This window comes from Ambystoma mexicanum, chromosome 4p, assembly GCF_040938575.1.
Source record: "Ambystoma mexicanum isolate Mex_15411 chromosome 4p, UKY_AmexF1_1, whole genome shotgun sequence".
NCBI lineage: Eukaryota > Metazoa > Chordata > Amphibia > Caudata > Ambystomatidae > Ambystoma > Ambystoma mexicanum.
The window spans coordinates 762,472,664-762,500,128 of NC_090927.1; the positions used below are offsets into that span (position 1 = coordinate 762,472,664).

Sequence of the window (27,465 nt, forward strand, 5' to 3'; positions counted from 1 at the left end):
ACAAACTAACCCAAGAATACGTCGAAAATCACCACCTGCTAGACCAAGCTCAAGTTGGCTTCAGACCCACAAGAGGTACAGAAACAGTACTACCATCCATCTGGGACGACCTAAAAACGAACGCAGACTCCAACACAACATCAGCCCTTATTCTGCTCAACCTCTCCGCAGCCTTCGACACAGTTAGCCATGACACCCTAACCAAAAGACTAGAAGACATAGGCATAACAGACAGCGCTACGCTGGACTAAGTCATTCCTAGCAGACAGATCAGAAACCAGTTGGATTAAACCCTTCAAATCCTCACCATCACCACTGTACTTCAACATCTACCAAACCCCAGTTATCAGAATCTTCAAGAAACACAACATCACATGCTACAACTACGCAGACGATACTCAAATCATCGACAAAATCAAAGATACCCAAGCCGATCATTCAAACCTAACCGACTGTCTAAAAGAAGTGTTCAAGTGGATGAATGCCAACAACCTGAAAATCAACCCAGGTAAAACAGAAATCATGATCATATCCAAAGACCAAGAGAAGGAAACCGCTATCCCGTGGCCAATGGAAATGGGAACCGCACCATCACCATCTAAGGTAGTAAATATCTGGGAGTCCTGATGGACAACACCCTAACCTTAGAACCAGAAATAAAAGCAACAGTCAAGAAATGCTTCTTCCTGCTCCACACGGCAAGAAAAATACCACCTTTCCTCTCCTTCACACACAAAACACTCACTATCGTTGCCCTCATCATGTCAAAAATCGACTATAAAAACACATCACCACTGCCCTAAAAACACTACACTGGCTCCCAGTAAAACACTGCATCACCTACAGAACAATGTGCATAACGCACAGGGCAATCTGCGGACAAGGAGCAGAATTCCTACAAAAGAAAATAATCTACAAGCCAACGAGACGCCTCAGGTAAACCAACAAAATCTGCCTGGAACTAAAACCTTACATCAAGAAAAAACTTGGCGGACCCGCCGTCTACCACTTAGCCACAAAAACCTGGAACATCATCCCAAAAGAAATAAGGAACACCAAAGATCACCTTAAATTCAGAAAATTACTAAAAACCTGGCTCTTCAATACCAGAAACTAAAACCGAAACAGTAGGACAAAATGACTAAACAGGAAAGGACATTGACAAGTTCCCAGAAACGACTGAGAAGCACTCAGAGCACCGGGGGGGATGACGCCAGACAAAGTGGTTCACATGCGAGACACATGGAGACGGAGGCAACAACCCCAGCCAATCCTTACCATCCCCAACCGCCCGTTTAGCTACAACTAGGTACCACTGGGTTGTGGAACTGGTGAGATACCACCAATCACCACACTCAGGTATGGACACTGGCAGGTGCACTAGCCATGTTGGTGGGGATGAGGAAATGCAAGGTTGTTGACGGAGCAGGCAGAGAAGGCAGCGAGATGTTCAAGGGGCCTCAAATGCAAAACGGGCAGGGACCGTCAGAGGTACAGGGTGCCCAAGCACCCCATCAGGTGAAATTACGCGAGCCCAACTGGTCAATTCAGGATAGAGATGCCAACTAACCAATACCACTAACAATTTCCTCCTCTGCATACACCTCTCAAACTCCAAACCAAACACAACCACAAACCTCCAGCACAACAAACCGCACAAACGTCACTACACTGCAACAACAAAACAAAAACACAGACTCGCACATCAGTACACAACGACTACCGGCCGCATAAAACCCAGGCCCAGCAGACGACCCACATCACTGCACTCTTGCACTTTTCCAACCTCCACCCACTAACCCACCTTCCCTCCCTCCTTCAGAGCTGCCAGAGGGCCAGGGGACCACTCCGGTGGTGATAGTGCGCGGTACAAATGTCCTTTAACATTAACATCTATCAAGAATTGAGAAAGTAAGTAATTAAACCATGAATATTTGTTTTTTTTCTAAAATAATCTCAAGAGAATCCAGGATATAAATCGCTATAATTGTATACTTTCCAATAACCATGATCTTCAAAAAGGTTGGAAATTGGTTTACCATAATTGGTTATTGTAATAATTTTCAAATAGCCCTAAAGAAGCTCAAATAAGATGGCAATTAAATATTATCATCTAATGAGTGAAACATGTGTAGACTAAGATAGGTTGAGTTATTTGTTGAATCAAAACAGACTTAATGGAATTATATTTTGGAAATTGTTCAATCGGCTTGATAAGAGTCAATAATATTGACCTTGCTTTCCCTCTCCATTCTCCCTTCCAGGCCAACCCGCTCAGCTGGACACACTGTGGATGCCCTCATACACTCTCCTGCCCCACTAGTAACTCCTCTCTCTCCTCTCTGCCCACCTGAGCCCTTTGCCCCCATGACCGCCCACCCAAATGTTCTACCAACCTCATTCACCAACATCCGCCCGATGAAACGAGTGACTGCAACTGCCTTCGCCTCTACCCCTCCTCAACCTCCACCTCTGACTGCCTCCGACTTTGCCCTCAGCAACCTCCATCTTTCCATCACCAATACTCTTGACATTCTTGTCCCAGTCATGAGGATCCGTCTGAAACCTGCCTCTAAGCGTAACACTTGGTACGACACCAAACTTGCAGCCCTGAAACGAAAGTGCAGGGCAGCACAACAGAAGTGGCTAACCTCATGCTCATCCTCCGACAAACTGCCCTGCCGCCTGCTCCAAAGGCAATACAGACTCGTCATCTGTGCAAAGAAAAGAGCCCACATACAGGCACGGGTCTCCGGTGCATCCAATAACACGGCTGAACTTTTCATGATCTGCCGGGAACTAGCCAACCCTTCCGCAGCCGTCTCCTCCTCTTCTCTTTCCCAGGCCCTCTGCGATACACTGGCGTCACACTTTGCCACCAAAGCTCAGGCCATCCTGACCACCCTTTCTAAACTCCCTCAAAACCCATCCCACACCCCCCCTTCCGCCTCCTTCTCCCCTGTCACACCTGAAGTTACCAGAGTTGTCCGCTCCATGAAGGTCTCTTCTAAACAGGTCTCCCCCTTGCTCATCCAGGACCATCAAGGATAACATTGGCTCTCTTGCCCCTGCTCTCGCTGATTTCTGCAATCACCATTTTGTCACTGGATCGTTTCCCTCGCCCCCTTAAGCACGCCCTTGTGCATCCACTCCTGAAAAAAACATCCTCTGAACCTATTTGCCCTGCCAGCTACCACCCTATTTCCATCACCCCTTTCCTGGGGAAATTGCTCGTGAAGCTGGCCTTGCCCCAACTCAAACACTGATCTTGTTGGTGGTCTCCACGACCATCAATCTGGATTCCGAACATCCAGGGCACGGAAACTGCTCTTCTGAACACCCGTGATGAACTGTGCGCATCTCTGGACTCCAACTCCCCAGCTTTCCTTATCCTTCTCGATCTCTCCTCTGCCTTCAACACAGTCAACCATTCCATCCTCATACAAAGGCTCCACGATACATTTGGTATCTCAGAACGGGCACTGGACTGGCTGACCTCTTTCCTCACTAGTCGCTCTTCCCAAGTCATCCTGGGCCCCTTCTCTTCTCCTACTTCCCTCTCCACCTGTGGTGTCCCACAGGACTCTATACTCTCCCCCTGGCTCTTTAACATCTAACATTGCTCTTCTTGCATGCCTCATTTCCTCTTTCTCCTCCAACTTCTAGTGTTACGCAGACGACACACAGCTCTTTTTCAAACTCCCTACTGACCCACTTGCACCCTCCATCATCCCTATCTGCCATTAGTCCTGGTGCGCCTCCAAAGATCTCTGCCTCAACACCTGTAAAACTGAGATCCTTCCCATCGGGACCCCTGCTCCCTCCTTCCCCTCACTCCGACCTTCCTCCTTGGGCTCTCCCCCTGCGCCTTCAACTGAATACAGAAACCTTGGAGTCATCTACGATTCCTCTCTCTCCTTCCTCCCTCACACTCAGGACATTGCCAAGAAGTCCCACTTTCAGCTCTTCCTTCTGAAAGGAATTTTACCTTTTCTCACTTTCTCTCAAAAGCTCAATGTGACCCAAGCCCTGGTTCTCTCTAGGCGTAACTACTGCAACAGCCGCCTCCTGAATCTACCATCTTCCACTCTGCGACCCCTCCAGCTAATCCAGAATAGGGCAGAAAAACTAATCCTTGTCCTTAAACCCAGGGACTGCATCTCTCCTGCACTAAAAAGTCTTCACTGGCTCCCGGTTGCTGCTCGGATTAAATTCAAATACCTCTGCATCATCCATAAGGCTGTCGGGGCATAGGGACCACACTAGCTTCAACCTTATCCCACTAAATACTCTCCCTCTAGACCACTACATTCCTCTGGCACCAACTCTTTGTGTGTAAAGCGTTTTGCTAAACAGAGGGCAGGGGGTCGTTCACTTTCCTTTAGCGGGCTCCCTCCTATGGAATAGCCTCCCCCTCACCCTGCACCTTGAGCAGGATCTTCTCAAATTCCGGAAGCTCCTTAAGACTTTCCTCTTTTCTTCCTCCTTCCCTCCTCTCCTCTCCTCTCCTCTCCTCTGCTAATCCCACAGTTGCTGAATCAGTGTCCTAGGCCCTTAAGCATCCTCGCGGCCCTGACCTCCCACATCAATTCTGCCCAGCTCCTGTCTATCCACAGCACTTGCACCTGCACACCCTCTGCTCTGGAGGTTCGCACGTACACCTCCCTCAGCCCCAGTCCATATAGCACTCAACATTCCTAGAATTTCATCTGTGGCTCACCTATGAGCTCGGACTCACCAGCACTTACCGCCCCTCTCCCCAGAACTTACCCCCTTCTCCCCTCTTCCTTGCTGCACTTGCACATTCTGAATACTCACAAGGCATAGTAAGTCCCCCTTTCCCCCACTGCTCTTAAATATTGTATTTTTATGTATTTCCCACCCTTGCTCCCTCTCTGCCCTGGGGGTGCTGTGAAACAGCATTTTCTTATTGTACAAGCACCTAACAAGCAAACAATAAATACATGTTTGAACTATTCAGAGACATGTTATTTAACAAACCTAAGGAGCAGAGATGGAGAAGTTTGATAACCTAAGGACATCAAGGATCCTGTGGAGGAATTAAATGGCATGTGTATTTAAATTTAATACATTGTTTTCTGAAGATATAAAGAATTTGGATTTGAGTTATAATAGACGCTATTGAACTGTACATATGAAATCAAAGGGATTATTTGGCTGTAGGAAAATGTGGATATTTATAGAGAATTTGCAAACTAAGACCACTCAAATGACAAATGTCAAATCCCCTGATGTACATGATTTACAAACTGTAATGTCAAGAGTAATGTGATCCTTTATGAACGCTTTCTGATAAACCAAGTTAAAAACAGCAGGCAAAATGCCTATTAAGGCGAAAACTAAATCCTAAATGGCAAATACGATTATATTGGACTTACCGGCTATTTAAACTACTGATACCAAATTTCTTTGCAACCCCCTGCAGCATTTTCACCGGATTAGCTTCTTCCACAATTCCTTTTCCCTTTTTGGTAGACTTGAGCTTGCCCCTCTGTCTTTCATTATCAGCCTGTATTTGGTTACTTCTGTAAACTTCATATGCAGATTTTCCTTGGATATCATCAAGAAAACTTACTTTCTGCAGGTCTGAGATAAGGCTATCTTGATGATCAGATGTTTTATCCTTGTACATAATTTTAGGTTTGTAACCAGAGGTCAGGAGGTCACAGTTGTCTGTATAGATAAACTGTAAAAGGTACGTGAACACCTCAGGATTAACCTTTTCCATCACAAATAGGTCACATCCAACAGTATCTTCAGACTTCAGATAAATATCAAGCGAGTGTTGCTCACTGCTTTCATTGGAAAGGAAGAGCTTTCTGAAAAAGTCAGAACGCATGGCCAAGATGTATTTGTGAACTGGAAACATCCTTGTATCAAGCTGAAATGTAACATCGTGAATGCTGTCCCGCTCATCCATTTCTTTGAAAAAAGTAGCAAAGTCTTCAGAAAATGTTGATGGTGAGACAGTTGGGATTTCATAAAGGCTAATGGAGAAGTAAAAAAAGACACAGATGTTATTTAAAACGCATTAGTAAAGGAAATCTCCGATGAACATACACGAACATGTCATTAAACAGGTACCATATAACTAAGACATTTAGAAATTGAATATATTTAACACTGAAAGAAAATGAAAGCACCTCAGAAACGCACACAAACTCCCCAAAAGGCCCTTAAGAGACATCTATATCTAATAGTCGTTTTAGCGCTTTTTCAGAAACCCTATGGTTGGGGCTTCTGGAGACCAATCCAGTAGTGTGTGCACAGGTTGCCCAGCAGGTTAGTCCAACACTCTCTCAATGGAAATGTATCAGATCAGTCTAGCTTCACATTTCAAAGGGAGAGAACTGGTATAAAAGGTACAATAAGTCAAAAAACAGCACACAATACAAAGCACAACATTCACTGAATATATTATATAGACACACACTTTAACATGAATATTACATTAAGTAACTACAGTTCAAACAGAAATAAACAGTATATTGTGACAAATTGTAGGATCACGTCACAAGCCCTTCCCTGTGAGGCTAGGGAGGTAGGGAGGGAGATGAGGCCACTAACAGATATTCCCCTGAAGGGTGGTAAAATGCGGGAGGAACTCACAGGGAGGAACTTTCCTCATGGGAATCGTGACTCCTGTTCCATGGTGGAGCTCCCTAATCCTCTTACCTTTGAGTCCCCGAAATCCCTAAAATCTGTAAGAAAAGCCTCTGGCAGTACCTCTGTATGTCATTGTGACACTCCTCCCTTTCTTCCTATAAAACCTAATTAATTGTCTTATTGAAATACTGTGAAGATGATTGCGGGAGTTATACAAACTACTCTTTCATGTGATGACCAAAGTACCTGGAATAGGAGTGCATCAATATAAACAAGGGACTGTAACATTGCGCTGGGGAAAACCCAGCTACCAATCATAAAAACAGACAAGGGACTGCCTGAAGGGAAAAAGAGAGAAACCAGCATGAAGATGCACCTGCCTGGAAAGTTCAAACCCAGCAATCAGGTTTCCTGATGGGGGAGCAAGTCCTCGGTCGAGAGGACGTGGCTGGAAGGTCTGAGGAAGCCATGAGAGCCAGAAGGAGTCCCGACCAAGGCATAAGTGATATTGTGGTTAAAAGTGGCGTGAACTCAGCGAGGTTGACCGGTAGGTCCCTTTTCAACACCGAATCCAGTGAACCAGAGGCCCTGCCGAACCGAAGCAGGGTAGAGAGAAGTGAAGAAAGAGTGGTGACGAACATAAAAGAGCAACCCCACTGTCCCAGAAAGAGCCGGCGATGTGGTCCCAAGAAGAACGAGGTAACGGAAACCACAGTTGACCAGGTAGGGACTTGGGGGGGAGAACAAATGCATCAGTAGGGATCTCCCTCGTCTCATTCATTCTTGTAAAGCTCAAAGCCCTGGGAGTGATCTCCCTCATCTCAGTAAGTGTTGCAAAGTCTACCAAAGCCTCAGAATGATCTCCCTCGTCTCAGTAACTCTGGCAAAGATAATCAAAGACTCAGGAGTAATCTCCCTCACCACAATACTTACCACAATACTTATTGTAACAGTAAGCCAAGTGAAGCAAGAACACTCAAATAAACTCTGTAGAAAGTACAAAGCTTAATAAGAACTGCTAAGAAATATTGTCATCAAACGTCAAGTGGACCAGGAGATGGAGGAAGGGGGGGGGTGGGGGGGGGGGGGGAGTCCTTCTGGCCTCGCAGTACAGTTTTGTTGACTCAGACATTAGGGAAACGGTTGCCAAAGATAGTGTCAAGACACTTAACCATTGGACTATGAGGAGGGAGTCATCCTCCTGGTATTCGACATCTTTGTGGAACACAAACTCTTTGGTAAGATTTATTCAACACAATCACTAAGGTGGATACCAGTGAACCAGGAGAAGGGGTTCATTCTCCTGGTATCCCTACAAAATATCCCCACCAAAAATATCACCATACATATGGCCGTTTGTCTCGCCATAGGCAATATTTTTGGGTAGGATATTTTGTGGGAGCGGGGTTTGCGGCGGCATACCCCGCACATTTTAAAATAATGCAGGGGTTGCAGGGGTGTCCCCCGCAGGGTCCATGGGTCAATATCGCCGCAAAAATATGGCGATAATTTTGTATCGCAATATTTTTGCAGGGATATTAACACATGGAACCATTCTCCTGGTGCTCTTTATGTTGTTTGTGTACATAGTGGTAGGGCTAGAGTTGGGAGTTTTGAACAGTGGGCAGGACTCTCATTTGGACAACAACCCTGACAACAAGTACCTGTTTTTTCCTTAGTTAAGTGGGGAATACCCTTTACAATAGGCCTTCCTTTCTTATTTTTTAATAAAGTAGTGTTCATACTATGCCAGCTCTTTGTCCATCTCCTTCCTACAGTATGCCACAATATGTAAAAAAAAAAAATGTAAAGGTCTAACTAGACCCAACTCACTCCTAAAACGGATGAAAGAGAAGGAAATTAAGTACAACACTATTAACTCTGTAAGGCTCACTAGGAGTGAATGGTAGTGCTTCAGCACACAGTAAATCTAGAAAAGTCCCCTTTCACCAATAAAAACAGACACATTCAACCGAAGCCCCCGTTTTCCAGCCCTAGTCCAAGCAAAGGTGTCTACGTCCCTCACCCCGTACCATAGACAGTCGTCCCTTGTTAACCACCACGCCCACCCCCCAGGCCAGCCGGTAGGGAGGAGCTCTGCACCTCAAAATAAAATTGCTGATAACAGTAGATGGGATACACACCTTAAATTCTTATATCACTAATCGACACAGACACCATAGTGAATTATTTAGGGATCCCAACGGGGACAACTCTTTATTTATAAAACCAACCACTTAACCTTTAATACTCTTCCCTTTACTTATTCCTAGGATTCCCCTGGCGTGAGCTTCAATTAAATGGGGACCTGTTACATCAGCTCACCCTTCCTAGGAGGGGTGTCTGGGACCCTTAGGTTGAGTCTGGCGCAGCAGACCCCTTACCTAAACTCAGGCCCCACCCACATGGAGTGTGAGCCCAGAGGATGGTCTCCATCTGTGGTCCCATCTCGGTAGGCAGCCTCAAGTAGGACGCCACACTACCCCGCTACCTCACACCAGGGTAACTCCCTCTACCCTCTTTCACTACTTAACAATCATAAATATATGTAATATCCTACCCCTACTTAACTTTTAACCCTACTTAACATTCGTCCTAACACTTAGCCCAAAGTCTATACTCTCCCCCCCACTTAACAGACTACTGAACAGTAATTGCATATATAAATTTAACACATAGATGTATACATTAACATACAACAAATATACTACATAAATCACTCTCACAATAGGGTGACTACTGCAGTCAATCACCCCCCGTCACAGTACCTTCCATGGGTCTTTCCTTGGTGGTGTTGGCACGCTTACGGCTGTCTGAAGCTGATGAAAAAGCTGGCTGTTGTATTGCTCAGTGCAGGCTGGCTGGTGCTAGCTTATTGCTAGTGCTTGGTGGCAGCGATGGCTAGGGGCCAGTCTCCTGATGTGCCTGGAGCCTGGCCCCACTGAGTGGCCCCATTCATCACATTGGGCCACTCCAGCACATTGCGACGCTCCCCCAATCTTCTTCGCTTCTGGGTGGCCCCTTGTGCTATCAGGTTCTGACGGTCAACACTGCAGCCCTGCAACCTTTTGCAGTATTCAGAGTTGGCCCTGTTGGCTGGGGAGCCCATCTGCACTAACCGCCACACCTGTAGCATTTTGAGACAATTCAGAGCGACCCTGATAGCGTGGGGCTGCCCCATGTCACGGACGCGGCCTGGCTCCGCCATCTTTAATTCAGGTGCACCCTCAGCCATTGGCAAGAGGGAACGCTGCCATGTTCACCACTGTGGCCTGTTCTCGGCCTGCCCATACTGCAATGAGTCTTGCGATTAATGGAGAGCCTCAAAATATTCACCTGGGCCTTTCCTTCAGCCGAGCTGCCCAAAGGAGCAGCCCAGGACTTCCGCCTTCCTCTGCTTCACCCAGGCTGGCCTCAACTTGCATTCACCACTCCATCCCCTTGGGAGGAGCGGACTTCAGCGCTCTTCACCTCCCATGCAGGGCAGACTTTTAGGAGGCAGGCCATCAGGGGGCACGTCCGGGCAGCCTGGTCTGTCCGATCCCCACACGTGGCTCGTGCCGTTCTTTTCAGCCTGAGCAGAACCTTACATGCTGCCCGGGCCCTTGACAATGCTGGGCCTGTCCGAACTCTACCCCGGCCTGGCCGGCACCCGCTACGGTTTCCCAAGCAAAAGGCAGTCATGTGAAAATGTAGCCAGAAAAAAGTAGTTTTAAAAATGTAATTTAAAAAAATGTAGTCATTCAATACAATTAATGCCAAGTGTGAAAACGTTGCCAATAATAAGGTTGCCAAAAAAACTTTTTAATTATACAAAAGCACAAGGGTGTAACCCTAACCATGACCCAAACTTTTAATAAAACCTCCACATTCACCTTAACTCTGTTCCTAAACCTTCTACCCTGCACTCTTACAGAAAACTAACCCTTCAGCATGCTAAAGCATTTTATGTGCATGTAATTCCAATCTCATCACCAACTTGCCACAAAGAGTATAGCCAAACCCTTGCTCCAATCCCAACCTTAGCCTTACACTTAATGCAACTCCAACACTTACCCTAATACTTACCCTAATGCTTACTTTGCTCCAACTAATAGGTTTCCTAACCCCTATCCTATGCCACCATCACCAGCCCTCCCCAACTTCCCTATCCCTTTTACACTTACCCAAACCATTATATTATTAGCCCTAGCTGTGCCATTTCCCCTACCCTAACCTTTAATGTACCCTAACAACTAACCAAACCCCAACATCACAGGCCTTGCAGCATTCTCACCCTGACCCAAACTCTTACCCTAATTCTAACCTAAATCTTTACTCTAACCTTAACCCCTATTCTTACCCTAACCCCTTTTCCAACCAAAAACTAGGCAACCACAAGCCAACAAAAACATTCCTAACCGTAACAATTACCTTAGCAGCACTACGTATTAGGCTACATTTTAGGTGCATTTTTTGATTGACAACTTTTTTACTTAAGAAGTATTTTCACCACGACTTTCACGGACTACATTTTCCTGGCAACATTTTCACTGGATAGCGCTGCCCCTGGCATCAGAGCCAGCCCCCCCCTTAATTAACTCACAGTTTCCCCATGTGCCGCCCAGCACCTTTGAGGATTTAGGCCCTGTGGTGCCACTTGAGGCAAGTCTCTCCCCTTTCCCATTCTCTCTCTCTCTCTCTTTCGCCATCTGCCTTCAAATGTCACTCTTAACTGTCATCCATTTTTCTAAATCCTCACCAACATCTTTTTTCTCCTTGTTCTTCTCTTTTTTTCTTCTTTAAACATTCCATCCAGCCCCATGGTGCACTGGATGGTTTGAACCAACACAAACACATACACCGTCCACACAAATAAAGTTAACACTACTCACTTAACAAAAACACTTAATACCCTGGTTCCTATGTGTTCATTTCTAGCTGTTCCCTTAGGGTACAAGCTTGTAGCCCCTAGATGCCACAACCTGTTCTATCTACTTTGGAAGGATTAATCTACAGTTCTATCTACTTTGGAAGGATTAATGGATGTCAACCGCAGTGAATTATCACTAAAATGTATAGAAAATGAAAGAAATGTTCTAAAAATACAATGTGTATTGTCCTAAAACTTCCAGGACCCGAAGGCAAAAAAGGGCAATGGTACATTACTGGCAAGTAAAGGTTACTGACACTTTTCAGAGTTCCAGGCAGTTATCCATAGTGTTAGACTCCATTGACAGACTTGGCAGTTCGCGCTACTCCTCCCGGGAAGATTGTGGCAACCCCGATAGATTTGCCGCTATTTAGCAGCTATAGCAAGAGTCCACCAGGGTTTCCTAAGAATGGGGGGGGGGGGGATCCTACCTTGTTCCGCCAGAATGTCGACTGTTGCATGCAGCCGTCATTACAGCTGATGTGGTCATGGATCGCCTGTGCCCCCTGCCGAGATGGCGCTCCCGTAAGGATTCTAAACCCACACCAAGATGGCCACTTCCTTCACAATTCCCGTCCATGTGATGTATCATGTGACTAAGGCAATCCAATTTAAACACAGTTTACAAGCGAGCAGCGTCTTGCAAACCTGCAACACTGACGACTGCTAATCCTTTCAAGGTAATTAGCTTTTGTTCATACATACTTTGTTCAGGATTGAACTACTATTGGGAAGTTACGATTCACAGTTCTTCATGTAATTCCTTTATCTGATGATTTATGGTTCAGGCTAGGGTCACCCTTATTTAAGCTCCTGACTCCAGTTATCAAGCAAGGCGTATGAAATCTGCCGCCTCCACCCGTTTGGGTGAAGTCCTGATAGTGTTATTTTTATCCCTGCAGGCTCACCCAAATACAGTGGTCGGTCCGGGCCAAGTATTCCATGGCTCCCACCAGGTCTCCAGCTTCAGATCCTGATCCCATCAAGTAAATCAGGTACACAACAGTTTGCAGGACCCATTTCCTCCTTTGAGCCATGAAGGATCTCGTCAGGGACCTAGCTTATACCCCACAGAAACTACAGACCGAGGTAACCGCTTCTAGACAAGAGAACGCAATGCTGACCGCGTTACAGGCCAAGGTGGAATCATGGACCTCCAAGATGCCCAGGGTGGTTGAACCTTGGGGCGCTATGGCAGGTCCTTCCCTTCCTACTCCCTCACACACGCACCAATACCAGTCCTCTGTTAAACCCTGCTAGTCTGTAGGCTCTGTCCTTGGATCCTAACATTTCCTCTTCACCCACGCTAAATGATGGTGGGATCCCAGAGAATTCTGAGCTTTTCTAACCCAATGCCGCATTCATTTTCTCAATCGCCCTGCCCTCTGCACCACAGATTCAGCAAGAGTAGCATTTATATTGCTCGATCTGGGCAAACAGCTCTTGCTTAGGCTACTCCATTTATAGATGCCAACTCTCCCATTATTCAAAACTATTGGGGGCTCCTAGCGGCTTTTCAAGATCTGTTTGACAGACATATGCCAAGCAGACCTTACGGAATGATTTCATTGAAATCCAGCATGGTAACAAAGACCTGTTGTCGTATATAGCTAAGTTCCGCAATCTAGCTGCCCAAAAAATGTGGTCTAAAGAGGTCCAATTAAACATCTTCAGAGGGGTCTCAAAGAAGAACTCTAAGATGCCCTTAGTCAAGTGGTTGTCCCACCTGACCAACTTTCTGAATTCATCTCTTTGGTAGTAATAATAGACCAGAGGATAGGAGACAGGAAAGGGGAAAAAAGATCTATGGATATTCAGAGGTATCCTTGGCCCAAGATGGAACTAGACACATCCCCTTTCCCTGGCAGGAAACTGAGAACCTGTGCAATTAGTAAGTGTCCATGGACCAATTTCCCCTGAGGAGAGAAGTCATAGACAATGTCTGAATTTGAGGTTTTACAGCAGAGACCCAGGTAACACTGTCTATCAATGTTAACACAAAGCACCAGGGAAACAGGGAAACAACTTGGTTTGTTAATTGCTGGGAAGCCATTGGCGAACCTTCAAGTACCTTATTCCCAACAATCATGTGTTACGGTGCGCTATCAAGCTCCTCATTTCTACATTGAGGTGGCATTAGGCATCAGGAATACCAATTGGTCCAAAGTCTCAGATCTTTTAGACAGTGGGGCTACTGGTAACTTTGTATATTTTTTAAAAAACATTTTTATTGATTTATTCAAACAAAAACAATACAAACCACACACGAAGTGTATGCATCAACAATACAAATGTTCATCGAGTTATTCTGGTCACTGCTACCCTCATCCCTCCCCCTTTACGAGCCTATTTGTTCCACGCACTCTGTATCTGCCTCGCGTGGAGGGGTCTCACACTCTGTGGATCCTGTCAGGTCTTGTACCGTTCCAAACAACTCCGCTATTAATGATCTGCATGCCAAGCTTCCCGCCTCCTCCTCTCCCCCTACATTGCTTGCCTCTTGCCATACCATGGTTTCTGCCTCCGCCCACTTCTGCAAATCCTTCCACCACACCTCCACCCGTGGTTTATGACATGTCTTTCATCCCATGGCAATCCTTTTTGCGAGCACATATGCTAAATCTTTCAATTTACTAACATGCTTAAGTTTCTGCGATCTGGGGAACCTCCCCACCAAGCAAGCCCAAGCTGTATTTACAACCATCGTGACCCCCTTTTCCTCTAGTTTTTGTGCTACTTCACCCCAGAAGCGCTCAATTACTGGGCATGCCCATAACATGTGCACCATGCCAGCCTTTTCTTCATCGCATTTGGGACATGCTTGTCTCCCAGCATCCTTGAACTTTGATATCCTTTCTGGTGTCATGTATGCTCTATACGTAATATATAGCTGTATCTGTTTCAGTCTCGCATTCCTTGACACCTTCTTGTGGTATCCCAAAGCACGTTCCCACATCCCGTCCTCTAGCGGGCGCCCACTTCCGCTTCCCAGTCTAGTCTCAATTGTGTTAACTCCTTCCAGACCTTGGACATCATCTCATACAGTCTGGAGATCTCATGCCCCCCCCTGTCATATCATATATCATGTCTACAGTAGCATCTGTTTCTCCCTCCAGTACCGTTTCAGGCCATGTTCTTCTGATTCTCTGGACCATCCTGTGATATGTAATATACTGGCCCGTGTGTAACCCCATCTTTTCCCCCAACACTTCGAACTCTATGATGGTCCCCTCTCGCCAGATATCCCCCGTTGTCACCATCCCAACCGCCTCCCAGTGGTTCCTAAGTATCATCCTCAGCTGCTCATCTCCCCCTGCCAGTGCAACTAGTGGTACCTGTGGGGAGCATGGGAATGGGTTTTCCATCTGGCACGCTCAGCGCCACATCTCCCACCCGAGCTTCATCATCTTGGGGTGCCCTTCCATTTTTGCCAGATCAATTCTTTCAGATAAAATGGGGCACAATCGTATCCAAACAACCTGGATTCGGGGGTCATTTCATCTGAGAGCCATTTAGCTATATATTGCAATTGGCTCGCTACATAATAGACCTCATAATTGGGCAGTTTTATTCCCCCTGTTTCGTAAAAGTTCTGCAGCTTCCATAATGCCACTCTGTTCTGGGTACCATGCCAAAGGAAATCCCTACACATGCTATTCAATTTGGTGAACAATTCCTTGGGCATCAGATATGGAATATTTCCGAAATAGTGCAGGAGCCTGGGCAGGACCATCATTTTAAGCATCGCTCCTCGTCCCATCATTGCTAGGGGCAACTTCTCCCAGAATTTCATGCACTTCTCAATTCTCTCAATGGCTCTTTCGGTATTGTGTGTGCTCCTCTTCCACCGTGTGGTACACATCTATCCCAAGATACCTAAATGTGCTAACCGCCTATGGTGTTTGTAGCACCGGTAACCTCCCCATGGGGATTCCCTTATAACTACCCAGCGGGAAGATACTAGATTTTTGGGGATTCACCACTATGCCAAACAGCCCCGCGTATTTATACATCACTTCTAGTATGTACTGGAGATTTTCCTCCGGATACCTCAGGTACAGCAGCAAGTCATCGGCATACAAGGAAATCAGGTGACGTTCTCCCCCCACCTCGATACCTATAGTGTCATATTGTTGCCCAAGGTATATCGCTAAGGGCTCCAAGGCTAGAATATAGAGCATTGGGGACCATGGGCACCCTTGTCTGGTGCCTCTACTTAGTTGCCATCTTTCAGATATCACTGATCCTGTTCTGACCCTAGCTAACGGTTCACTATATAGCATCTTTGCCCACCTTATGTGTCCAGGCCCCATTCCATAACTCGCTAAGGCGGCAAGCAGCCATGGCCACTTGACTGAATCAAAGGCCTTAACCGTGTCTAAGGACACAATTGCCATTTCGCCCTCGTTCATGCTCCCCCACTCAGCCACCCGATGGAGTCGTCTATGATTATGAGTTATATTTCTTTTCGGGACATAGCCCGTCTGGTCAGGGTGTATTAGTTTGCCAATAACTCTGCGCAGTCTGTTCGCCAGGACAGCCGTCAATATCTTGCTGTCCTGGTTCAACATTGACAAAGGTCTATAGGAGCCACAACTATGCCCAGGCTTGTTGGGTTTGGGAAGCGGTATTATGATCGCCTCTCTGAGTGACTCCGGCAGCCATCCCACCTCAAAACGCTTCATTTAACATTTCTAGCATTGGGGGAGCACGTCCTCCTTATATACTTTATAAAATTCACTCAGGAACCCGTCTGACCCTGAGGTCTTACTGGTAGGCAGCTGCCTCACCACTTCCTCCAACACCTCCAAGGTAATCGGTGCATCCAGCTCCTCTTTTTCCTCCACACTTACCCTGGGCAGTCCCATGTCCTCCAGTGTTTCAGCGATCTCCCCAAGACTACTATCCCCCTCATCCCCATATAGTAACTTATAATATTCTGCAAACAACTGATTAACTCCTTCCTGGGTGTCAGCTACACTACCATCTTCTCTCGCAATCGTTCTAATCGTAGGTCTGGGAGTTTCGCCCTTATATAGCCACGCCAGAAGCCTTCCTGTTTTATCCCCTCCCACATGCTGTCTCTCTATGTATTTTCTATAGTTGAGGTTACATAATCTTTCCCATTGCTCCGCACATTTCTGCTGCAGTTTCAGTATCAGTTCCATGTCTGCATCTCCCTCCTTCAATGCCTTTTCCAGTTCCCTTTCTGTTTTGTGTATATCAGCCAAAATCCCACCTTGTAGGCCTTTCGATTTTGCTATGGCTACCCCTCTCATCACCACCTTGAAGGCTTCCCATAATGTGCCAGTCGAGTCAACACTACCCTTATTTGTCTCAAAGTAGTTTATAATCTCCTCCCTTATATCTTCCCTGAAGACGGGATCCTTAAGTGCCTCTGCCCGAAGGCACCATGTCGGTATCCTTGCCCTCGGGGGGCGATATTGCCACCCAATAGCCAGGGGTGAGTGGTCCTAAAGGACCCTTGCTTTATATTCTGCTTGGTACACTCCATCACCACACCCGACGTAGCAAAGACATAGTCCAGCCTTGTATGCTATTGCTGCGGGGCAGAGTAGTGCGAGTATTGCCTATCTTGGGGGTGTCTTGTTGTCCACACACCTGCTAGACCAAAGTCGTCCAGTAGAGTCTGCATCGCTTTAGCCGCTGGGGCAGGTCGATTAATCTTCCCATCCGATCTGTCTACCTTGGGGTCTAATACACAGTTAAAATCCCCCCCCCCCAGATCACCGCCCTACCCATGCATATGCTGAGCTTATGGCACAGTGTTCTGAAATATGCTGCCGTATTTTGGTTGGGGGCGTATGTATTCACAATGCTCATCTCCTTATTCTCCACTAATCCCCTCAATATGACCATCCTCCCATCCTTTTCTGCCACTTCCTGCAACTGTTGAAACGGGACATGCGGCGCCACCCAGATGAGTACTCCTCTAGCATAGGCAGAGTATGTCGAGCCCACCACAACCCCTTTCCATTTCTTCACCACCGTCTCCATCTTTTCCTGTGTCAAGTGCGTCTCCTGCAACAGTGCAATATCTATCTTTTGTCTGCGCAAGTACAACATGACCTTTTTCCTTTTTAAATAACTATTAAGACGCCTGACATTCCACGTAATTATTTTAAAGGTCCCCCATGACCCATTAGAATCCCCTTCCCCCTCACACCGGTGCAGTCCAGATCCCACTTCCATCTTAATCTATGAAGGCTTGTTTCCCAATTCAAACTCCCCTTAACTACAAACACCCCAAACACCCTCGACCCCCTCCCACCCTCCTCCCTTCCCTTCCCCAACTTCACCCTCCCCAACTGTTGCCCAGCTCCATCCCTGGATCTCAGGCACCCCTGCATCTAGCCCTTTCTGGTAAAACCCGTACTCGCGGCTCAGCAGGATGAGGCCGCCCTATTGGCCGCCTTTCTACTAGATCTCGGGGGTAGGCAAGCGCGGTCCTGCCGCTCCTATTTGCTTAGAGTTGCTACGGCCAATACTTCCATTCTCATTAGCGTTTTAACACACTATATTCCAGTCCCATAGAGTCATAAAGTTCAAGGGCTATGCCGTGTCTATCAAGTAATTCAAGGCACTATACCCGGATTCCCCACTCTCCCACTCTCGCAGGGTACATGACATAGTGTCTTCACTTATCATGCTCCTGGGAATCTTGCTCCTCGTTCTGCGCCGGGCAGCCCTGTAGATCCAACCACAACGCTGCATCCTCTGGGGTGTCAAAGACCAGCGCTCTGCCCTTGTGCAGAACTTTCAACTTTGCTGGGTACAACAACATGTACCTGATGTCCGCCGCACGCAGTCTTCTCTTAACCGCAACATAACTATATTGCTGCATTTGCACCAACAAAGTATAGTCGGGGTATGCCGTAACCCTGGAGGAGGCTTTTTCTATCGTTCCGCCCTTACGAAAATACTCCAGAATCTTTTCCCCGTCTTTGTAATTCAGGATTTTCGCTATTATCGGCCGCGGTGGAGCTCCAGGCCGTGGTTTTCTCATAAGGGCTCAGTGTGCCTGCTCTACCGTGAACCCCTGCGAGAGTTTGTCCGCTCCCACTTCTTGCAGGATCATGTTCTCCACGTAATCTGTGGGGTCCTGGCCTTCTTCTCCTTCTGGCAGGCCGACCACTCGGATGTTGTTCCGTCTCGCCCGTCCTTCTACTTCCTCCACCCTGTTTTCAAGGTTGGCAACCTGCTATTTAAGCACATGGACCTCCTCCGCATTGTTCGTGCTTACATCAGTGTTGGTCTTTACTGCGCTTTCCAAGCCGCTAGTTCTTTCTGTTAGCGCTCCAACGTCCTGCCGCAGCAAGGTAACGTCAATTCCCACGGCATCTATTTTATTTTCTAGGGCTGTCCGCAGTTCCGCCATCATCGTGCCCCACTTAGCACTCAAGTCCGTTATGGCCGCTAGGACTTGTTGGTTTACTCCTCCAGGGGGGGTCATCTTCCGATGCCTCCCCTGCCTTTTGTACTGGGGATGAAGGGGTCCGCTGCGCTTTTACAAAGGCGGTCATAGTGGGTTGCTTACTCCTGGACTTCAGTCCTTTCACCGACATCCTGCAATCTCGCTATGTCTTATATTAGCTTCCCTGTGTCGCTGTGGCTTCACCAATTCCAATCAGTTTTCGGGTAACCCCAGTGAGCCGACTGCAAGGCAGCGCACAATGTCAATTTTAAGAGTGGGCCGTGTCCTTCCACAAGCAATGTTTTTAGTAGTGTGTTTCTGGGGCCCCTGTCCGCAGTCCCCGTTATTAAATTTGTTCTGAGCGGCACAGATTCACAGCTTCGTTCTACACTAAGCAGCGCACCACATCATGCTCCCTCAGTACCTGCAATCTTAGTCTAATGTCCAAGATAGCTTTGTTGTTGGTGTGGCAGTACTGACTCTATGTCCCTCCTTTGTCCCTCCTTTTCTCCAGTGAGTCCCCCTAAGCTCAGCTTGGTACCTTTGGAGTACCCGTATGGAACATATGCGATGTGCTTTGTCTTTAAGTGGGTTATATCCTCTCACGTGTCGAGTTGACTTTATTGTCTATTCTGAAGTTGCGCTATGCCAGTCTCCTTTATGCCTATCACAGCACAGCTTGCCAGGCACTGATCCGTTTAACAGAGTTCCATACGTTTTTGTTGATTACTTTAAATTGCTCTGTGCCAGTCTCACCCATTCTTCCCATAGCACAGCTCGCCAGTCATTAATTATTCTCCAGGACCGTGGACTGTTTAACAGTGTTCCTGAGTCTTGTTTATTTTGAAACTGCGCTGTGCCAGTCTCGTATATTCAGCTCCTAGCGCAGCTTGCCAGGCGTTGATTTTGCACTAGGACAGTGGTCTGCATAACAGTGTTCCTCAGGCAGCTGCAGCCGTGTGCTCGGTGAATTCACAGTGTTAATTCAAGGCTGCACCGCCTCCTATCCGCTCTCGCACTTAACTAGTGCTCGGCTCAAGAGCTCATTAGCCCCAGCCGATTCACACTAATATCAGACTTGTATGGCTGGGGGCACCCCGTGGGAATGCCCATGCTTTATGTATTCGCTGGCGTTATGATGGCGCTTCGTAGCAATAAAATGTCGCGTGCTCCGCCCACAGTACGGGTAAAATGCTCGGCTGGCCGCGCTGATCCACCGCCATATTCGATCAGCTTCCCGATGTTTACTGCAGGGCTGTGAGCCTGCCGACAACATTTCTCCCCGCCCGGGGGCCAGCCTATGTGTTAAGGCGCCTGACGCGCGCACACACGGGACCTCCGTTCCGGCCCTGTGCCCGGCGACTGTCCTGCAAGCGGGTCCTCCGCTGCACCTTCGCTTCTTGTGTGCAGCCCTGCGCTGCGACTATTTTCTCCCGCTGGCAGCGGAAGCCACACACTCAATCGTCTGGTGTGGCACTTCTTGTATGCAGCCCCGCGCTGCGGCTGTATTTTCTCCACAGGCAGCGGGAGCCGCACGCTCGATCGTCTGGTGTAGCTGGGGGGGCTGCCCTGACTCCAGGCTCCATTTCCCCCGAGCCTTAGATGCGGCTGTTGTCCACACCCTCTGGGTCTGCTCGCTCCGTGCCCCTCATACACTCAAGTCTTCCTTGCATTTGCCGCTCACCGTTTAGGGGGCAGGAATCAGCACGCCTTCCCAGGTGCAAAGTCTCCTTGTTTGAGTCACGCTCAAGTCCGTATGGCCGCTCCCACTGCCACGGCCGTTTCTCCTTTGTTCACCGCCATCTTGGGCACATTGTATCAGGGCAGCCGGGCGCTTCAAAGTCAATTACCCTTCAATTGCTTGCACAAAGGGCTTTAGTTTCTGTAGTCATGGTAGGGCATGTAGTCCCACACACGTGTTTCCATTTTAGAGCAGTTTGATAGTTTTCAATGCGTGTTCATAAGGATCAGAGTCAGATCTTCGGAGCAGCTCTCGCAGACACGTCCTAGTCCATGGCTGGTTAGCCACGCCCCCTGGTAACTTTGTAGATATGGAATGTGCTTGATGTTCAGGTATAGAAATGGTTATCGAAGAAGTTGCTGAAACCATTATTTCTGTGGATGAATGTCATCGTACATCAAGTCCTATCATTCAGCAGAGAGAGTATACCATGATTTGTGGTCAATACCATTATGAGAACATATGTTTTGATGCTATTGCTGCTCTCAACTATCAATTCATTCTGGGAATCCCATGGTTAATGCACCATAACCCCTTGATAGAATGGGAGAAAAGAACCCTAGAGTTCTGATACCTCCTGTGTCAGGAATACTGCAAACATAGAACCGGATACAATAATTAAGTACTCAGTTCCCTTGGTTCATGCAAGTCAAAACTTGGACGGGAAGTGGACTATTAACATCCCTTCAGAATAGCTTGAATATAAATCCCTTTTCGATCCGGTTGAAGCCAGCAATCTGCCTCCACAATGACCTTATGATTGTCAGATAGAACAAGTGCCGGGGGCCAGTATTCCATACAAGAGAACATATGCCATCTCAGAGAAGGAGCATGCCATCCTAAAGGAACATATTGAAGACAACCTTAAGAAAGGATTTATACGACACTCCTCCCCGGTAGGTGCTCCTATTTTCTTTATAACTAAAAAAGGGGCAGCTGAGCTGAGACCTTGTATGGATTACAAGCAATTAAATATAATTACTATTAAAAACCACTACCCTGGGGAGCGTGGCTCAGAGCTGCCGCGATCAGCATGACTTCCTAGAAGCTCCTGCCTGGCCCAATGCACCGCAAAACAATAGTGCCGTTTCCAGACCCCGTTAAGACCCATAATCGAAGCATACTGTTGGAGAAATCCTGCTACAGCGACCGCTCGAGTGGGTCCCCGCTCCGATGCTGATTCGATATGATTCGGACTGTTTTCTCAAACGGGACCCACTCGGCGACAAGATGGCGGACGCGACCCCAAGGCATGAAGAACAACCATGAGGGGGAGGAGCAGGCAAGCTAACGCAGCCAAAGCCGCCAAATGACTCCAGCCCGCTCGCCCGCACTGCCGCAGGCTATTCAGCCCCCCCCGACAAGTGAGCCTGCAACCGGGACCACAACGCCCTGCATCGATATCCCTCCCGGGTGAGCCCAGTGGATGAAGGAGGCGGTGTCCCAGCACACAGCACCACACCACTGCTGAAGATCCACTGCCCCGGAGCCTCCTACTCCCTTCCATCCACCTGGTACCTGTATATTACTCCTCCAACGGCGCTGATCTGGGCGTGATCACCCGCAGCGCCACACAGCTCTGTCAGCCAGGGGTCTGCGCCTGGCTTCCGCGTGGAACCCGAAGCGGGGGCGGAGGCGATTCGTGGGTGGCCGCCCGAATCTTCCCACGGCCGCACCGCCAGCCGCGGCAGCCCACCCAACGCCCCGGAGGGTCGACGCTGCACTGAAGCGGCGCCCTGCGTTCCACCCACAAGGCCCGGCCTTATTATCAGCGGGGGATCCAGAAGACAAACCCAGGGGCGGAGACCCGCCAAACAGGCACAGCGGCCAGTCGACCCAGCCCGCCTCCGACAGCCTCCAGCCGCACATCAAGCCAGCAGAGTGAGCCCTTGCCAGCTGGCCATCTATGACCCGGGCCTCTACAGCAACTCCAGACCTACCGGCCTGCACGAGTGGATCCCCCTAGGGCAGACCAAAAGTCCAGGCCTAACAGACAACGCCACGAATTGAAGCAGGTGAGGAGTTGGAGTTGCGGGGGGGTGAGGGGGGGGCCCATCCGAGTCCTGCCCGGCTCCCGGTCCACCTGCCAAATTTTGCCCCGGTTCCATCCTCAAGGGGCACCAATTAGGACACTCACCTAGGCCCATCGCTGTCCTCGACCCTCACCCTCCTGCAAGCGGCCTTTTCACTTCCAATCCGCACCCATCAAAGTGCCCACCGAATCCCATTTCAGCCAGCAAACGGCCCGCTAAGTGGTCAGCGCACTCTCAACCCCACCTCCCCATCTGAAAACCCGAGGCATAATCTGGAGCCCGGGAGGGTGGGAAACAAGTGCTGACTCACAAATCCCTCACCAGCGAAGGGGAGCCAAGAACACTCCGCAGAAAGCGCGGCTGTGAACACCTAACAGAGGTAAAATGTCAAAAAGCGGGAAGACATCCAAGCAAACGGACATCGCTGTCCTAATGTTCAGCTCATCCATCGAAAAATCCAAAAAGGGGGACCCGTCAGAGAACTCCACCAACATCACCACGTCCACCACAGCCGCAACAGCTCACAGCCCATCACAAATGGTCACAAAGGCCGACCTCCAAGATCTACCATCAGCACTAACCAAAGAAATCCAGAAAAGCACGGAAGAGGTCACGAAAAAAATCAACTCTCTGGATAAAAGAGTGGTGGAGGTAGAATGCCGAACCGCCGAACTCGAATCCGAGGTCTGCGACCAAAGATTTGAAGAGGAGCAGGACAGGGACAGAATTGCTGCCCTAGAGGCAAGATGCGAACTCCTGGAAACAAAGCAGGACGACGCAGAGAATCTGTCCCGAAGGAACAATATCCGCCTACGAGAGATTCCGTCCTCCATCCCAGATGCAGACCTCAAAAGTTACGTCTCGGATCTGCTTTGGTTCATAATCGCCCTACTGGATGAGTCATCCCTGGAATTGGACCGGGTGCACAGAGCAATCCCTAGGCAGGCATCTACGCTCCCCTCAGACGTCCTGGTGAGAATTCACTTTTTCGAAATCAAGGAGGAAATCATGCGCGAGGTGAGGCAAATGCGCCAAATCACCTTCCAGGGACCCACAATCTCACTCTACCAAGACCTAGCAAACTCCACTCTTCAAAAACAAAAATCTATGCGCTCATTCACAGAGTGGCTGCGCGAAAGGAAGATCCCATACCACTGGGGATTCCCGACCTCAGTCAGATTCACATGGGAGGGGGCCCAAAAACAAATCCACTCACTGAAGGAGGCGGACAAACTCATGGGTGTTAGGAGAACAGTGGGTGAATCAGAATCCGAAGAAGCAAACCATGCACCTCCCAGAAAGTCCAGGGAGGGAACCTGGTCGAAAGCCGGAAGAAGGCGCAGACTCTATTGCCCCCCCGCCGCCCCAAGAAGGACTCCAACCCGGGATGACCAATCATTAACTTCACCAGAGAAACATGCATCTCTAGGACAAGACAATTATTCTCCCCGAATCAATGAACCAAAGGCGGAGGGAATCCACCAGTTTGCAATGAATCAAGATCCTCCCAGCATGGAGGTTCCTTAACGAAAGATGCCTATGACTACTCTAACAGTGCGGGAGCAACGTTCGAGCTCCAACTTATCTTAGTTTGGCGGCCCAGTTGGCCAACTTCTAGCGCATTGGTGCCACCAGTTTTCCCAGGGCAGTAGGATGACGTTTCTCCTACGAGTTCAAATCGGGGAAAGGAGGGGGAATGGGTTAAGGAAGGACTATTCCAAAGCTCGGAGCGCTGGAACCCCCAAGATCCGGCCTCCCGATCAACATCACAACAATAAACAATTCCTAAACTATGCCAGCACAGCGACCTTGCTACGCTCTCAATAGCACAGCTCTCAGTGGGGGACACAGGGCGAAACACAGCCAACACAGAAGTGAGAGGTGATGGCTGACACAAGCGAGGTAATAGTTCTCTCATGGAACATCCAAGGCCTGAACTCGCCAAGGAAACGCAGATCAGTTGAACATAGACTGGGGCAATTATCCGGAGACATTGTTCTCCTCTAAGAAACTCACTTGCTGCAAGAAGACGAACGCCGAGTGAGACTCAACAGGTACAAAAGAGCTTATTTCGCCACAACTGGAAAGAAAAAAAGAGTGGTGGCAATACTACTAAGCGATAAGGTCCTGCTATCTAAAATCATAATAAGAAGAGACCCAGAAGGTTGCTTCCTCCTAAAGGGCATATTCGAGGAGCTCCTCATCACTATCGTCACAATCTATGGCCCCAACACGTCCCAAGCCAACTTTATTTCAGACTTAATCCCGACAATCTTGGCCTTCCGAGAAGGGCACCTGTTCATGGGCGGGGATTTCAACTCCATGCCAAACACCCAAATGAACAAAACTCTGCCCCCCACAAATGCAGACTTCGTGCAAGCACTATCCCTAGCTAAGCTACTCAGGGAAACCGAATCCGTCGACACCTGGAGGCTATTCAATGGAACCTCGAGAGACTATACCCATTACTCCTGTGTACATAAAGGATTCTCAAGAATAGACCTCATACTAATCTCCGGGGTGCTGTTCCCATGCTTAAACAAGGCAGAAATTCACACATGCATGATATCTGATCACGCCCCAGTGTCCGCAAACCTAGTAATATCGGGCCAAAAGCACCCTGTTCAGAGACACTGGAAACTGAAGGACTCCTTACTATTAGATGAATTTATCAGAACGGAAGTGGAGGAAACGATATCCAACTACTTTGAGAACACAAGGGAGCACTCCCCCATCAACATCATTTGGGACGCGATGAAAGCAGTCGTCACAGGGTCCCTAATTAGCGCCGGAGCGGAACAGAGAATAATCTCGAACATCGCGCAGCCAAACTGGAGAATAAGGTAAACCAACTAGAGGCTGAGCTGAAGTCACACAGCTCCAGGAAAACAGAGAGAGCTCTGAGGAAGGCCAAAATAGCGCTAGAAATGCACTGCGCCGACCGAACTGCCAAATCTTTAGCCTTCACAAGACAGTTCTACTATAGCAAAGGGAATAAGGCAAACAAAATGCTAGCGCAAAAGTTGAAAAAGACCCACAGCCGAAACAATATCCTCAAACTAGTGGTAGAAGACGGGAAAACATGTTACTCCGAAATGGATAAAATTAACGAACTGGTGAGGCACCACGAAGCCATAATGTTGGGGAAACCCACACTATTAGACAACCTGACAGAATATTTGCGAACTATACCCGCCCAAAGTCCACCCCAGCTAGAGTCCCTAGAAGCACCCATCATTACCGAAGAAATCACTGAAGCCATTAAATCTCTCAAATACACCGCCCCAGGCCCAGATGGCCTATCTGCTAACTTCTATAAAAAGTATGCCAGAACTTTAGCAGCCCAGATGGCGGCCCTATTCAACTCCTTGCTGTCCTCAAGATCAGTCACTGGCTCAATGGCAGAGTCGCTTACAGTCCTGTTACATAAACCCGGGAAAGACCCCGAATTGGCCACCTCCTACCGCCCCATTACACTCCTAAATAACGATTAGATTTTTGCCAAGGTTCTGTCCGGCAGGCTGGGAGCGATTCTGCCAAACTCGATTGACCGCGATCAAACGGGATTCATTCCGGGGAGAGGGCCCCATGATAACATCAGGAGGACGATAAATCTCATTGAAAGCGCCCACAAACTGGAGGTGAGAATGGTGGTCATATCCTTAGACGCCCATAAAGCCTTCGATTTGGTGGATTGGGGGTACATTCGGGCTGTCCTCAAGCATTTTGGCTTCGGCCCAAGTTTCATAACATGGGTAATGGCCAACTATCAAACTCCCACCACACAACTGTGGGTAAACAGCACCAGGTCTGGAGCAATACATATACCCAGAGGCACTAGGCAGGTATGCCCACTCTCACCCTTGATTTTCGCCCTATCCATGGAGCCTTTTGCAGCGAGAATTAGACAAAACACTAGGATAAGAGGGATATCCGTGGGAGGCTGTGAATACAAAATTGCGCTATATGCGGACGATGTGTTAATAACAGCATCCAACCTAGCATCGTACCTGGGGGCCCTATGGGAAGAGATCAAAGAGTTTGGGGTTCTGTCTGGGTTCAGAGTAAACCTGGACAAATCCTCAGCCCTAGCAATCATTCTCTCTAATCAGGAAAGAGCCACCCTCAGTCCCCTAATGCCGATCCCATTGGCGAAAGGATCAATCGAATACCTCGGGGTAAATATCACCAATGACCCATCACGCTTGTACTCAAGCAACTTCCCGCAATTAAAGAACTCCAAAATGACCTAAAGAGGTGGATGTCCCACGAAATCTACCGGTTCGGGCGGATTACGGCCATAAAAATGAACCTAATCCCCAGATGGCTGTACCACTGTACAGCATTGCCGATCCATATCCTGGGTCCTGCCCTGACAGTTCTGCAAAAGAAAATTCAGGAATTTGTCGGGGGGGCGGGGGGGGGAGCCGAATCGGTAAACGGATAATGATGCGGGGTGAAGCGCAAGGCGGACTGGGAGTACCCGACTTGGGGCTGTCGCACGCATTTTCCTAGGCACAAGAGGTAGACACCCCGAAATGGACAGCCGGCCTGGTGCCCGGTCACACCCTCAGAACTCCCACATTTACCAAACATAACACCACAAGCAAAGAGCGGCCCCCTTTCTGCAACGGCCACAATACTCCGCTGCTGGAAAGCAGCAGCCCGGAAATGGGGCATCCGAGGAGCTCTGGGTCCCTTAACCCCCATTTGGAAC

The 27,465-nt window shown here is 48.4% G+C and overlaps 1 protein-coding gene across 1 annotated transcript in view; it reads right to left on the reverse strand.

The window, feature by feature from the left end:
- The window catches only part of IBTK (inhibitor of Bruton tyrosine kinase), a 1,971,965-nt gene that overhangs the window by 1,246,675 nt on the left and 697,825 nt on the right, over positions 1-27,465 (reverse strand). The window contains exon 12 of the mRNA XM_069606314.1: positions 5,400-6,008. Coding sequence (XP_069462415.1) covers positions 5,400-6,008 — 609 coding nt within the window. The remainder of the gene's footprint in view (positions 1-5,399; positions 6,009-27,465) is intronic.